Source organism: Papio anubis, chromosome 19 (genome assembly GCF_008728515.1).
Source record: "Papio anubis isolate 15944 chromosome 19, Panubis1.0, whole genome shotgun sequence".
Lineage (NCBI taxonomy): Eukaryota > Metazoa > Chordata > Mammalia > Primates > Cercopithecidae > Papio > Papio anubis.
In genome coordinates this window covers 10,588,244-10,603,189 of record NC_044994.1, presented here as the reverse complement: position 1 = coordinate 10,603,189, position 14,946 = coordinate 10,588,244, and the positions used below count along the sequence as shown (strand labels likewise).

The window sequence follows — 14,946 nt, the reverse complement described above, 5'->3', positions numbered from 1 at the left end:
TTTTTATGTACGTTCATTTCTAGATGAATACATCTTTAATGAACTCTTCTTTTACTTCTGTTATGAAACCAAACATTTAGATATGTATGCATATTAATCGTTTATATGTTCTCTTCTCTTTATCCTTGTTGCAGTTTTACACTTTATGCAGTCATATCTATCAGTTTTTTCTTTTTGCTTTCTGATTTTGTCTTACTGTAGAAAGGCTTTTAACACCTCAAGATTATGTAAATCTGTAGCTTTTTTGATTTTGTTGTCATTTTATGGTCAATGCATCTGTGTTTTCCTTTTTTGTATGTAGAGTAAGGTGGGATTTTATTTATTTAAATTTTTGAGTGATGGGGTCTTGCTATGTTGCCTAGGCTGGTCTTGAAATCCTGGCCTGAAATAGTCCTCCTGCCTTGGCCTTCCGAAGTACTAGAATTACAGGCGTGAGCCACCACACCCGGCCCCCTTTTTTTTTTTTTTTCCAGTAGAGAGATAGGGATTTAACAATTATTTTCTATGTGGTATTCATATTCAGTTTCTTAGCACCAGTTATTAAATGTTATAATTTACCCAATAGTTAGAACTTTTATAATATTACTTTTATAATATAAAGTTCCCATAAGTACATAGGTCTAGATTCTTTACTATAAGGTACTATTTATTTTTTTGTATATAAGTAATGATACTGTCTTGTAGCTTTATCTTGTAATTTGGTATGTTTGGGACAAAACATTTTCACTATTGTTCCTTTTTGAGAATACTTTTGCTCTTCTAGATAACTTTGGAATCAGCTTCGTACATTCACTTATAATAATTCTAGTGGGATTATTGGGATTGCATTGAATTGATAGGTTAACAATATTAAACTTTTTCTTTCAGAATACTTCCTGAGTACACTGTTAGTTTTCTAGGGTCTGCAGCCAGATTTTCTGATTTGAATCCCATCTTTGCTGCTTTCTGTTGGACAAACTACTCCCTACCTTAGTTTCCTTATCTGGGATATGGGTAGTTCACACCTCATAAGGGTGTTGTGAAGATCAAATTTAAAAACTGGGGCAACTTCTCAGAATAGTGCTCAGCACTATTTATTAAGTGCTCCTGCTCAGTATGTGTTGTTACTCAGTGGCTCCACTGGCATTTTTGCTTTTTTTTTATGTTTTGGAGACAAAAGTCTCGTGTTACTACACAGGCTGGAGTGCAGTGGCACAATGTAGGCTCACTGCAATCTCTGCCTCCCAGGTTCAAGCAATTCTCATGGATCAACCTCCTGAGTAACTGGGACTACAGGTGCCCACGACCATGCCAGGCTAATTTTTTTGTATTTTATTAGAGACAAGGTTTTGTCATGTTGCCCAGGGTAGTCTCAAACTCCTGAACTCAGGTAATCCTCCCACCTCAGCCTTCCAAAGTGCTAGGATTACAGGCATAAACCACTGTGCCTGGCTGTCTCTGACTTCTTAAATTTACTATTTCCAATTTTTGTATGCTAATAGACAAAAAGATATAAATTTTTTCAAATGCTGCCTTAAAAAGAAGAGCAAGTAAGTTGAGTGATCAATCAGAGGGATTCTCTAAGAGCAAAGTGGTTTTGTTTGATTGAAAGCACCTTGTATATAAGGGACTTCTTGTGAGGGCTTTTAGGGAGAAGGTTTTGTTTTAGGTGCGTGAACTAATGCCAGGGTAGCTGAGATGTTAATATGTCAGGATCATGTTGTTTAATCCTAATTTATCTGGATACACGAGAGTGTGTTGCTAATAAACATAAGATTATAGAAAATTGTGCTAATTAATGCTCTCGATGCATAGTAATATATCTTACAGTTCTGTGTACATTTTCCATGCTTAGTTAAATCTGAAAATGAAATAATTTCTAAAAAGTAAGCTTAATTTTAGCATCATTCACTAATTTGTTCAAACTAGGTAAACTCGCTGCTATTAGATGTCAGATTTCTCAGGTGATTTTCATGTGAACATGCTAGTTCTGATAAAATTGTGAAACTATTTTAGATACAGGATTTAAGCTCCTATATTTGTAGGAAGGAGGGATTTTGTTATAGGGGATAATCTTTTTGGATGTAAGACTCTTTTAGCCTCATGAATAGGTTTAAAGATGACAGGCCCAGCAGCTAGTACATTAGTTCGTATATAAGTAATTACTGACTTTTAAATGACAGACACCATTCGTAATGTGGAACCACTTTGTAAACCTGCCATTTTGTGGGCAAACAGTATAAAACTACCTTTAGGTTTTATAGAGTGCAATTTGAAAGATCATATGTGTTTGTTTCATTATTTCTCACATTTTAGCAATAAACATTTTGTTCCATTTGCCCTTTTGATCTAGAATTAAAAGATGAAGATGATGATGATGATTGTTTCATACTTGAGAAAGCAGCTAGAGGGAAAAGGCCTATTTTTGAATGTTTTTGGAATGGACGATTAATACCATATACATCAGTTGAAGAGTAAGTTTGATTTTTGCTGAAATTATATTTTTACCTCTTAATTTTTTTTTACTAACTAACATTTTGTTCTGTTCAAGCTTTGACTGGTGTACTCCTCCTAAGAAGAGAGGGCTTGCACCAATTGAATGCTACAATAGAATATCTGGTGCATTATTCACTAATGACAAATTCCAGGTCAGCACAAATAAACTGACGTTTATGGATCTTGAGCTAAAATTGAAAGATAAGAACACCCTTTTTACAAGGATTTTAAATGGACAGGTATGATTTTTAAATGTAAAGTTGTGAATATTTGCAAATGTTTTATTTTTAAGTAAAAGAAGACACTAGCAGTGTAGGCTTTTGTTGATATTTTGCATCAAAAGACTATGATGTATAAATTTTTTATGAGCAGTCAAATGTTCACATAACTAAAAAATTTTAAGCTGATTAGACTAGGTTTGGCTAGAATTTACATATCTTCATTAGTTTTTTTTTTTTTTTTTTTTTTTAAAGATAGGAGTTTCACTCTGTTGTCCAGGCTGGATTGCAGTGGCTCAGTCTTGGCTCACTGCAACCTCTGTCTCCGAGGTTCAAACTGTTCTCCTGCCTCAGCCTCCCAAATAGCTGCGACTACAGGAATGTGCCACCACGCCTGGCTAATTTTTGTGTTTTTAGTAGAGATGGGGTTTCACTATGTTGGCCAGGCTGGTCTCAAACTCCTGACCTCAGGTGATCCATGCCTGCCTTGGTCTCCCAAAATGTTGGGATTACAGGCGTGAGCCACTGCACCCGGCCAAGATCTTAATATCTAGCCCTTGACATAGTAGAAGCCACAGAAGCATCTTGATGAGAACATTTATGAACAATTGTATTTGCTTTAAGGGCTATATTTGTACATGAATAACCTAATTGTACGATTTTTAGCTAGTCTTGAAGGTAAAAATGGGGTAAAACTGTGAAGTACTTTGAGCTAAAAGGTGGTTTGAGATTGATTGGTATTAAAATACATGCATTGGTTGATACAACAAGAATGATTTCACTTTGAAATTTGTTAAAAAGTTGAGTGAAACTACCATACTAGTGTACTTGTATTCTGTGCACAGACCTCAGAAACTTTTACTTGATACTATTTCGGTAGTTTAATGTCGAATTGCCAGGAAATAGATGATTTTATTATCAATTTATTGCTGGGCAATAAATACAGTGCATAGTACATAGTGTTTGTAGTCAGTCATTCCTGTAAGATGTTGAAATTAATTTTGCTCTTATAAAGATTCTGAATCATAGAAGATTAGGACGCTTTTTAAGAATTATGCACTGAGAAAGGCCTTATCAAAATGAGTTACTACTCCTTTATTATACGCTTACAATTCATTTATAATATGGTGTTAGTTATCCAACATTTATTGAGCAGTGGGTCTTTTCAAAAGCTATCCAGAATAAGTTAATTCTATTCCTTTGTTACACTGTACTTTTAAAATATATATGTTCTAATTTTGAAACATTCAAGCTGCGCATAACGGTTCACACCTGTAATCCTGGCTACTTGAGAGGCTGAGGCAGGAGGATGGCTTGAGGCCAGGAGTTTAAGACCAGTGTGAGCAATACAGTGAGACGCCCTATTTGGGAAAAAAAGGAGGAGGAGGAAAAGAAATGTTCAAATACACAGAAAAGTTGAAAGAATATTATAAAATAAATGTCTGCATACTCTTCCCCTAGATTAACTTGACATGCCTACTGAATTGTACTTTGACTGTTTTTGAGTGTCTGGAATTAATGCATCTGGTAATTTGGTTGATAGTGAATCCATCCTGAGAGTTTTAGAAGGGGCAGTTTAACATTTTGGTAGTCAGATTTTCTGGTTCCTAGTTAGTAATTTAATCTCCATGTCAGCTGGCAAACTGACAATGATTTGCTGATTTGGGAAAGAGTTGGAACCTAGGTATAGGAGTAAGGGCGGCAGCCATTTCCTGGAAACAGTATACCATTTTGGACCTCTGAGTCTTCGCCATGTATATATATTTCTTTTTCATTCGTATAACTTAAAAAAAATCAAATTTATTAATAACTAAGTATCCTTCTTGACAGCAAGCTTCAAAAACTTAGGCTGAAATTATTTTTAATTTTGCCTTACTTTCCTTTGGAAATGGTATTTTATGGTGTAAGGTACGTAAGAAGGAATGGAGTTCTGTAACTTTACAGACTGTCCTCTGTGAAAGCATGTAATTGGGAGATTGTCTTTACCTCCTCATTGTCCTAGAGGCAGGCATCAAACAAGTGTATAACACCTTATGCTTGAACAGAGATTTCTTATTCTTTCCCAAAAGGGTGAAGAATGGTTGGCAAAAACACATCTTCTTAAATATTGTTAGAATATACTTGACTTTCTATTATGAGTTTTTTTGAATAGGCTATATATATAAAAGAGAAAATTAAAAAGAAGTACATTTTGCATAGCAGTGTTTCTCAACCTTTTTTCATTATCACCTTCATAAGGAGTCTTTTTTGGCATCTTTTTCTCAATTGTTTTCCCCAATGAAATTTTACTACTGCAGATTTACTATCTGTCTGTTTGTATGTTGTATTCACGTTTACAAAGTACTTGATACACAGTGAGATTTTTATTGTCCCATTGAGAATGTGGTTTACAGTTAGAAGGCCTCCACTCATCCCTTTTGTGGAGCTAGCTAGTTGTCCTCCCAGGCAGTAAGAGTTCATCAGTTTTTAGTGTATCCTAGGAGTTAAAGGTGGAAAGGAAGGTTTTATTGTTGATATTGACCACGGAGACCTTGGTTCTAAGAATGATACCAAATTTTTCTTCTTTGGTAATGCATTTGTTTGAAATATCCTAAATGTGTACAGGGGAAGGATCCAGCAGAATATTTAATTTTTTATTAGGTTTTCTGAATTGGAGTATATGAAAGGAAAAAATAAAATGAATGACAAATGTTTATGGTTATATTTGTTTACTAGTAGCTATATTTCATAAAACATTTAAAATTCTACAGGAACAGCGGATGAAAATTGACAGAGAATTTGCTTTGTGGCTGAAGGATTGTCATGAAAAGTATGATAAACAAATAAAATTTACGCTTTTTAAGGGAATAATTACACGTCCTGATCTTCCTTCTAAAAAGCAAGGTCCCTGGGCAACATATGCAGCAATAGAATGGGATGGAAAGATATACAAAGCAGGACAGCTGGTAGGTATAACTTATTGTCATTTTTTAAAATAATATTTAATTTAATTTAAAACATATGCAAAATCACATGTATAGAAAAGAAGTAGCATTTGTGTGGACCTTGAAAGGGGTAGAGGCTGAGGTTTACACAGATGATAATTACAAGGTAGAAGGCTGTCTGTTCTCTCCATAAATTAGAGACACCATTGTACATTTAAAGCTATAGAATTGGATGAGATCACCTATACTTGGTGAGTATAGCTAAAGAGATAAAAGGATTGAGCCTGGAGCTTTCCCAACATTTAGTGGTTAGAATGAAAAGGAGGAGCTGTCAGAGGAGACTGACAGGGATTAGCTGGTGAGATAGAAGGAAACTAGCAGAATATGACATCCCTGGAGCCAAGTGAAGAGTTACAAGAAGAAAGGAGTGATCATTTTAGTCAAATGCTCAGTGGTGATGGAGTAAAGTGCTTTCTAGAAGATAATCTGAGCATAGAGATGTGCACAGGTAAGTGCAGAAAAACAAGTAGTAAGAAGAGGTGGGTTGTCCTGCTGCCTGTTGTATGTGTGAAGAGAAATAGTTTAGAAATGGGGCAGGAAAAGTAGGTTGTGGATAAACTCTTGTAGTCCTTGTTAGGAATTTCTGAATTGGAGTAGTGGAAATTTGCCTTAGATTTTTTAAGCCAAGTAAGAAGAAGAAATATGATATGCAAGTTTTGAGCTGATGTGTTTGAAAAATAATGTTAACTTGTCGAGTTTATGAATTGCTGTTCATCGTCTGAGAGCAGAATTTTATGGGGAAAAAAAGGTTTCAGGTACGTTGGCATTCATTATAATTGAATTTGAAGGAATTATGGACTTGTAAGATACATGCTTAATTCTAACACATTTGTATAAAGAAGTTGCGGTATTTTTACAACAATTTGTTAAGTACAGAACTTCAAAAATACAATTTTATTTGAATATTAGAATGCGGTTTTCATTAGTTTTTCTAATGATAGTTACCAAGGTTTTTTACTTTGTAATAAAGAAGTTATGTGAAATTATTATTAAGGCTGTTTCTCTTAGTAAATCTTAATACTGAAGCTTTTGTTTTTAAAAAACAATATTAGGTCAAGACAATCAAGACACTTCCTCTCTTTTATGGAAGCATAGTAAGATTTTTTCTTTATGGCGATCATGATGGAGAAGTATATGCTACTGGAGGAGAGGTTCAAATTGCAGTGGTAAGACAGCAAGTAATAATACTGAAATACTCTTGCGTAATTGTTAAGATACAGTATCTTTTGTCTGTGACTAGTTTTACATTGGATAAAGTGGTTGTAGTTTTTGTGTGAATTTTTATGTGTCATAGTTGATGTTTTTAGTAATCTGTACAATTTAACATATGCTCAGTTTTTGTAAACATATATACATTATAACTAGTTACCACATTAATTTTATAAAGTCATATTTCCTCTAGGGCCCACTAACTAGTAAACATTGGAGCCAGAATTCTGTCTCAGGAATGAGTAACTACAAAACTGGAGTGGGTTTTTTCCCTATACCATGCTTTCTTGTTAATATTTGATATGTTAGGACTACAGAGGATATGTAAAAAATATAAACAAACACTATGGTATAATGTAAGAATAGCTACTGTTATTTATGTACTTAATTAGGATAAAATATATTTCTTTGGAAGAAACAAATGGGTATTTGTTTTTGTTATAGCTAGATTTAAATAGTTTTCTTTGAAATGTTGGTAAATTTATTTATTCAGGAACCTCAGGCACTATATGATGAAGTAAGAACTGTGCCAATTGCAAAGCTGGATAGGACAGTTGCTGAGAAAGCTGTTAAAAAATATGTAGAAGATGAAATGGCAAGGTAAGTCACACTTCAAGATGCATGACAAAAATAAGAAAAATTGAAAAGAATTGTGCTGTTAAGTATTTTGGAGTATGTCATTTACTCTGCTGTTAGGGCATTTGTAGTCTTAGATATTGTACCTATTGAGATGAACTTCTTGTTAAAAAAGATTAAGAGGTCTAGTTATACAAACAGAAACCTGCATTTGTTTTGTAGACAAAAAAGGAAATCATATATCTAAAGTGTCACTCTTATAGGCACTATGATTAACATGTTTTTAAAAAACTCAGTTTGGCCTACAACTAGAATATTACAATATATGCTGAGAGGTAAAGATGCGTGTGTTAGTTCGTTTTCACACGCTGTAAAGATACTACCTGAGACTGGGTGATTTATAAAGAAAGAAGGTTTAATTGACTCAGTCGTGCATGGCTGGGAAGGCCTCAGGAAACTTATAATCATGGCATAAGGGGAAAGGGAAGCAAACCATGTCTTACATGGGTGGCGGAAGAGAAAGAGGGAAGGGGGGGACTGCCAAACACTTTAAAAATCATCAGCTCTCCTGAGAACTCACTATCAAGAGAACAGCATGGGGGAAACCATTCCTGTGATCCAGTCACCTCCCACCAGGTCCCTCCCTTGACACCTGGGGATTAGAATTTGAGATATTTGGATGGGGACACAGAGCCAAACCTTATTAATGAGTTATAAAGAAGAAAAAGGAAGTAGAAAGTGGCTTTTCTTCTTGTATAGCTAATGATGCAATCATTTTGATTCTTACTGAATTTTGATTCTTAGGGGTTATCCTGTCTTCTAAAGGTAACTTGTACTATAAACAAGTAGGAAAAAAAAAATCATAAAAATTTAACAGTTTCTGGCTTTTAATTCTAAAAGGTTTTTTTTTTCCAGTAGCCACAGGAATGGTTAGGGAGGAAAAACTTTTTTAGATGATTAATCATAAATAATTCCAGATTTAACCTTTTAAAATAGATCAGCAATAAATATTTAAGTTTCTAATAACTTGTATGTTTTTAATTAAGATCATAATTAACAAAGTTTGTGGAACATTAATATACTGGTTTCATAACAGGCTCCCTGATAGATTGTCAGTAACTTGGCCTGAAGGAGATGAATTATTGCCTAATGAGATTAGGCCTGCTGGAACCCCTATTGGTATGTTTATTTTTCTAATACCAAAAAGTGTGCTTTTCTTTTGTCTTGCATTTCCAGTATGTAAAAGCTCATGAGATAGTAAAATGCAATGAGAAGATTTGGCAGATTCAGCAAATTTTTGGGTGTAATTAAGATACTTTTAATTTTTGACTCATAGGTGCATTAAGAATTGAAATATTGAATAAAAAAGGGGAAGCAATGCAAAAGCTTCCAGGAACAAGCCACGGAGGGTCAAAAAAACTCCTGGTTGAGCTCAAAGTTATTTTACATTGTAAGTATACAAACTAATTTGGGTCTTTAGTATTGTTTTTAAAAATAATATCAAATTAAACATCTTCATGTAATTATTGAAGACCTAGCAATCTGATAGCCACAGCAAATTTTATTGAAGTTAGGAATTTCAGTAAAGTTATGAATAGCTCATTTTCTTGGTGGATATTTTTCTAAGGTTTTTAAAAAATACTTTATCTTGAATTTTTTCATGTAGGTAACTGTGGGCTAAAGTAAAGGTATGATACGTATATGTAGAAGAATTTGCAGTAGGAATTTACATAAGCTTATATGTATTATTACAGTTCTAATATTATAGTAATAATTACAGAATTAGTCGTCGTCCAAAACAGGTTTCACTGGGCTAAAATTAAAGTGTCTTCAGGACTGCATTTTTTCCTGGAGGTTCTAGGTGAGCCTTGCCTTTTCTGCCTTTTCGAAGTTACTCTCAGCTGGGCTTGGTGGCACGAGCCTGTGTAGTCCCAGCTAGTCGGAAGGCTGAGGCAGGAGAACTGCTTGAGCTCAGGAGTTTGAGGCCACAGTGAGCTATAATCATGCCACTGCACTCCAACTTGGGTGGTAAAGTAACAGCCTGTCTCTAAAAAATAAAATAAATAAAATAAATAAATCACACAGAAGCCACTCTCATTCCTTCATCTTCAAAGCCAGCAGTGCAGCACCTTCCATGACCTTCCTACTTCTGTGTTTTGTTTTTTTTTTTTTTTTGAGACACAGCTTCGTTCTTGTTGCCCAAGCAAGAATGCAAATGCATGATTTAGGCTCATTGCAACCTCCGCCTCCTGAGTTCAAGCAATTCTCCTCTCTCAGCCTCCCGAGTAGCTGGAATTACAGGTGTATGCCACCACTCCCAGCTAATTTTTGTATTTTTAGTAGAGATGGGGTTTCATCATATTGGTCAGGCTGGTCCCTGCCTCTATTTTTAATAATTTTGTGTGTGTGTATATATATATATGTGTGTGTGTATATATATATATATATATAAAACACATATTAACATAAAATTTATCAAGTGGCATTAAGTACATTCATATTGTTGTGCAACCATTACCACTGTCCATCTAAAGCATTTTTTCAACATTTCAAACTGAAACTCTATAGTAATAACTCTTCACTCCTTTCTCCCTGCCCTGATAACTACTTTTTAACTTTCTATCTCTGAATTTGACTATTTTAGGTACCTCATAAAAATGGAATTATATTTGTCCTTTGTGTCTGACCTGTTTCACTTAGCATAGTGTGTCAGAATTCGCATTCCTTTTTAAGGTTGAATAATATTCCCTTGTGTATATATATACCATATTTTGTTTATCCATTTGTTTGATGGATACTCAGGTTACTTTCACCTGTGGTCTATTGTGAAGAATGCTCCTGTGAACATTGGTGTACAGATAGTCCTTTGAGTCCCTGCTTTTGTTCGTTTTAGATGTATTCCCAAAAGTGGACTTGCTGGGTCATATTATTATTTAATTTATTGAGAAACTACCATACTGTTTTCCACAGTGGTCGCCCCACTGTACATTCCAGTTTCTCCATGTCACCCACACTTGCTATTTCCTGTGGGTTTTTTTGTGGGGGGCGGTTAATAGCTATCCTAACAGATATGAAGGGGTATCTTACTGTGGTTTTTCTTTTCCCCTTTTTCCTACTAAAGATTATTGTAGTTTTGATTTGCATTTCCCCAATATTCAGTGATTTTAGCATCTTTTTGTGGGCTTATTGCCATCCATATATCTTCTTTGGACAGAGGTCTATTCAGGTCCTTTGGCCATTTTTAAATTTTGTTGTTGTTGAGTTGTAGGAGTTCTTTATAATCCTGGATATTAATCCCTTATCAGATAAATGATTTACAGATATTTTCTTCCACTCTGTGGGTTGCTTTTTCACTTTGTTGATGGTAACTGTGATGCACAGAAGTTTTCAATTTTGAAAAACAATTAGTCTCTTTTTTCTTTTGTTGCCTGTGCTTTTGGTGTCTTATCCAAGAGATTGTTGCTAAATTCAGTGTTATGAAGCTTTTCCTGAATGTTTTTTCCTTACAAATTTTATAGTTTTAGCTCTATGATTACTACTTTCATCCATTTGACCTTAACTTTTGCATATGGTTAACTTCTTTTCATATGGAAAACTTCTTTTGCCTGCCGATACCCAGTTTTTCCAGCACCATTTGTCAAAGATTATACGTTCTCTATTGAACTGTTTTGGCCCATTTGTTGAAAGTCAGTTGTCCACATATGTGAGAGTTTATTTCTGGGCTCCCTGTTCCCTAGGTCTATATGTCTCTTCATATGCCCATGCTGCACTGTTTTGATTACTGTAGCTTTGTAAGTTTTAAAATCAGGAGGTGTGAGTGCTCCTACTTTACTCTTGTTTTTTAAGATTGTTTTGGCTATTTGGGTCTATGGAGATTACCTATGAATGTAGGATGCGTTTTTCTATTTCTGCAGAAAACACCATTAAGATCCTGGTAGGGATTACAGTGAATATGCAGATCATTTTGAGTGTTATTTTTACCTTAAAAATTGTAAGTCGTTCAATCTGTGAACATGGTTTTGTATGTGTAACTTTGCTGAGTTTAATAGCTATACCAGGGTTTTTTAATGGATTATTTAGGTTTTTCGCATATATGAACATGTCATTTATGAACGGAAATAGCTTACTGTTTTCCAAAGTAGATGCCTTTTATTTCTTTTTCTTGCCTAATTGATCTGGCTAGGATTTCAAATACTATGTTGAATAGAAGTGACTAAAATGGGCTGGGCACGGTGGCTCAAACCTGTAATCCCAGCATTTTGGGAGGCTGAGACGGGTGGATCACGAGGTCAGGTGATCGAGACCATCCTGGCTAACACGGTGAAACCCTGTCTCTACTAAAAAATACAAAAAACTAGCTGGGCGAGGTGGCGGGCGCCTGTAGTCCCAGCTACTCGGGAGGCTGAGGCAGGAGAATGGCGTGAATCCGGGAGGCGGAGCTTGCAGTGAGCTGAGATCCGGCCACTGCACTCTAGCCTGGGCGACAGAGCGAGACTCCGCCTCAAAAAAAATAAAAAAAGAAGTGACTAAAATGAGAACCCATGTCCTGTTGCTGATGTTAGAGGAAAAGCTTTAAGTCTTTCACAGTTGAGTATATGTGATGTTAACTGTGGGTCTTATATGAGGCCTTTATCATGTTGAAGAAGTTTCTATTCCTTGTGTAGTGTTTTTATCATGAGAGAGTATTGTTTTCCCAAATGTTTCTCTGCATCAGTCCAGATAATTATGTAGGTTTTTTCCTTTATTCTCTCAAAGTGATGTATTGCATTGATTGGTTTTTGTTTTTTGAGATAGGGTCTCACTCTGTCACCCAGGCTGGAATGAAGTGGCACAATTGTGGCTTACTGCATTCTCAAACTCCTGGGCTCAAGTGGTTCTCCCACGTCAGCCTCCTTAGTAACTAGGACTACAGGCATGCTCATTGTACCCAGCTAGTTTCTTTTTTCTTTTTATCAGTGGATGAGAGTTTTTTTTTAAATGTTGCCCAGGTTGGCCTCAAGCACGTAGCCTCGCCTCCTTATGCACCAGGACGGCTGGCCTGAGCCATCATGGCTCTCTCTCTTTTTTTTTTTTGTGGTGGAGACAGGGTCTACTATGCTGCCCAGTCTGGTCTCAAACTCCTGGCCTCAAATGACCTCTTGTCTCAGTCTCCCAAAGTGCTAGAATTACAGGCACGAGCCACTGCACATAGCCTTGATTGTTTTTTATTTGTTGAGCCATCCTTGCATTCCAAGAATAAAACTCACTTGGTTATTGTGTATAGTTTGGATATTTGTCTTGATCCCCAGTGTTGGAGGTGGGACCTAATGGGAGGTTTTGGAGTCATAGGTTCAGATCTCTCATGAAGGGCTTATTGAGTGAGTTCTTACTCTGTTATTTCCCATGAGAGCTGGTTGTTAAAAAGAGCCTGGCACCTCCCTCACTCTTCTTTTGCCATATGATCTCTGCATACACTGGCTCCACTTCACCTTCCACTATGAGTGGAAGCAGCTAAGCAGCCTTGGGCTTTCATCCAGATGCCTAGTCTTCCAGCCAGCAGAATTGTGAACCAAATAAACATCCTTTTCTTATAAATTATTCAGCCTCAGGTATTCCTTTACAGCAACACTAAATAGACTAAGGTGAGTTCTTTTAAAATTGTGCTGAATTTGGCTTGCTAGCATATTGTTGAGAATTTTTGCATCAATATTCATAAGGGATTTTGGTCTGTAGTTTCTGTTTTTTTTTTTGATGTCTCTGTCTGGCTTTGGTATCAGGTAATGTTGACCTCAAAAAATGAGTGAGTTAGGACGTGTTCTCTCTTTAATTTTTTGGAAGAGTTTGAAAAGGATTGGTGTTTCCATTTATTTCTTAATCCCTTGTAACCAATCTGTCACCAAGTATCACACTAAAGTACAGTTGACTGTTGAACAACATGGGTTTCAACTGTGCAGGTCCACTTACATGTGGACCAAATGCAGATTGAAAATACATTTTTGTGGGATTTGAAACCCACATAAACAGAGGCCAACTCTTCATATATGCAGGTTCTGCAGGGCCAACCACAGGAGTTGTATGTGCAGATTTTGGTATACATATGGAATCCTGGAACCAGTCTTCTGCGTAAACCAGCAGACAACTGTATATCTTCATTCTGCCCATTCAAGTCCAAGTCATCATGGTCTCTCATTTTAACCATGTAGTAGCTGCCTCAATGAAAAGTCCTCTTGAATTCACTCTTGCACTGCTCCAGCTCATTTTCATTTTACCCCAAAGTGATTTTTTTTTGAATTGCAGAACTGTGTATATCAGTCTGTTTTATATTATTTCATTTTTAGTGGCCTAGGAAACTAGTCATAGCTCTGCAATACTCCACGCATGATCTAGCCCTTCCTCTCGCTCCAACTTGATCTCGTCCTCACTCACCATACCTCTAACTGCAACTGTTTTCTTTTGGTTCTCATCAAACCCCAGTTTTCCCAACTCTAGACCAAATTTTGTTCCTTAAATGTGTCTTTCCCCTCTAGGACAGGGGTAGCAAACTATTTGGAAAGCATCAGGTAGTAAATAAATACTTAGGCTTAGAGGGCCGTAAGTTGTTTCTTATGATTACGTAAGTCTGTTGTTGTAGATGAATGCAGCCATTGGCAGTCCAGTAGTTTGCCAGTCCCCTTGCTCTACAAGATTAAAAACTCCAGGAAAGCAATGATTTTGTTTTCTTTACCCTTTTTCTAGTACTTTGTATATAGGAGGTAATTAAATATTTGTTGAATAAATGCTTCAAAAATCAGAAAGTTGCTTGGGTCTTTTTAGAGAACTTCTCATGGTGATTTGCTGTCTGATTTATAATTGCACCCTTTTTTAAAGCAAATATTGAGAAGATGTTTCTAGAACATATTTCTTTCTCTATTGGTATAAGTTGGGAAATCCAGCAGTAAAAGGCAGATATAGGCATTCTTTCTTTAAGTACCATATGACCCAGCCATCCCATTACTGGGGATATACCCAAAGGATTATAAATTATGCTGCTATAAAGACACATGCACACGTATGTTTATTGCAGCACTATTCACAATAGCAAAGACTTGGAATCAACCCAAATGTCCATCAGTGACAGATTGGATTAAGAAAATGTGGCACATATACACCATGGAATATTATGCAGCCATAAAAAAGGATGAGTTTGCGTCCTTTGTAGGGACATGGATGCAGCTGGAAACCATCATTCTTAGCAAACTATCACAAGAACAGAAAACCAAACACCGCATGTTCTCACTCATAGGTGGGAACTGAACAACGAGATCACTTGGACTCAGGAAGGGGAACATCACACACCGGGGCCTATCATGGGGAGGGGGGAGGGATTGCATTGGGAGTTATACCTGATGTAAATGATGAGTTGATGGGTGCAGCAGACTAACATGGCACAAGTATACATATGTAACAAACCTGCATGTTATGCACATGTACCCTACAACTTAAAGTATAATAATAATAAATAAATT

At 36.0% G+C, this 14,946-nt stretch overlaps 1 protein-coding gene across 5 annotated transcripts in view; it reads left to right on the top strand.

The window, feature by feature from the left end:
- Nucleotides 1-14,946, top strand: part of SMCHD1 (structural maintenance of chromosomes flexible hinge domain containing 1) — a 153,480-nt gene that overhangs the window by 47,508 nt on the left and 91,026 nt on the right. For all 5 annotated transcript variants that reach the window (XR_002518629.2, XR_002518628.2, XR_002518630.2 and 2 more), the window contains 7 exons: nt 2,333-2,453; nt 2,531-2,714; nt 5,444-5,638; nt 6,730-6,843; nt 7,380-7,486; nt 8,559-8,641; nt 8,799-8,912. Coding sequence is in view for 2 of the 5 variants with exons in the window: in XM_021929971.2 (XP_021785663.1) it covers nt 2,333-2,453; nt 2,531-2,714; nt 5,444-5,638; nt 6,730-6,843; nt 7,380-7,486; nt 8,559-8,641; nt 8,799-8,912 (918 nt within the window). In the remaining 3 variants the exon portion in view is untranslated. The remainder of the gene's footprint in view (nt 1-2,332; nt 2,454-2,530; nt 2,715-5,443; nt 5,639-6,729; nt 6,844-7,379; nt 7,487-8,558; nt 8,642-8,798; nt 8,913-14,946) is intronic.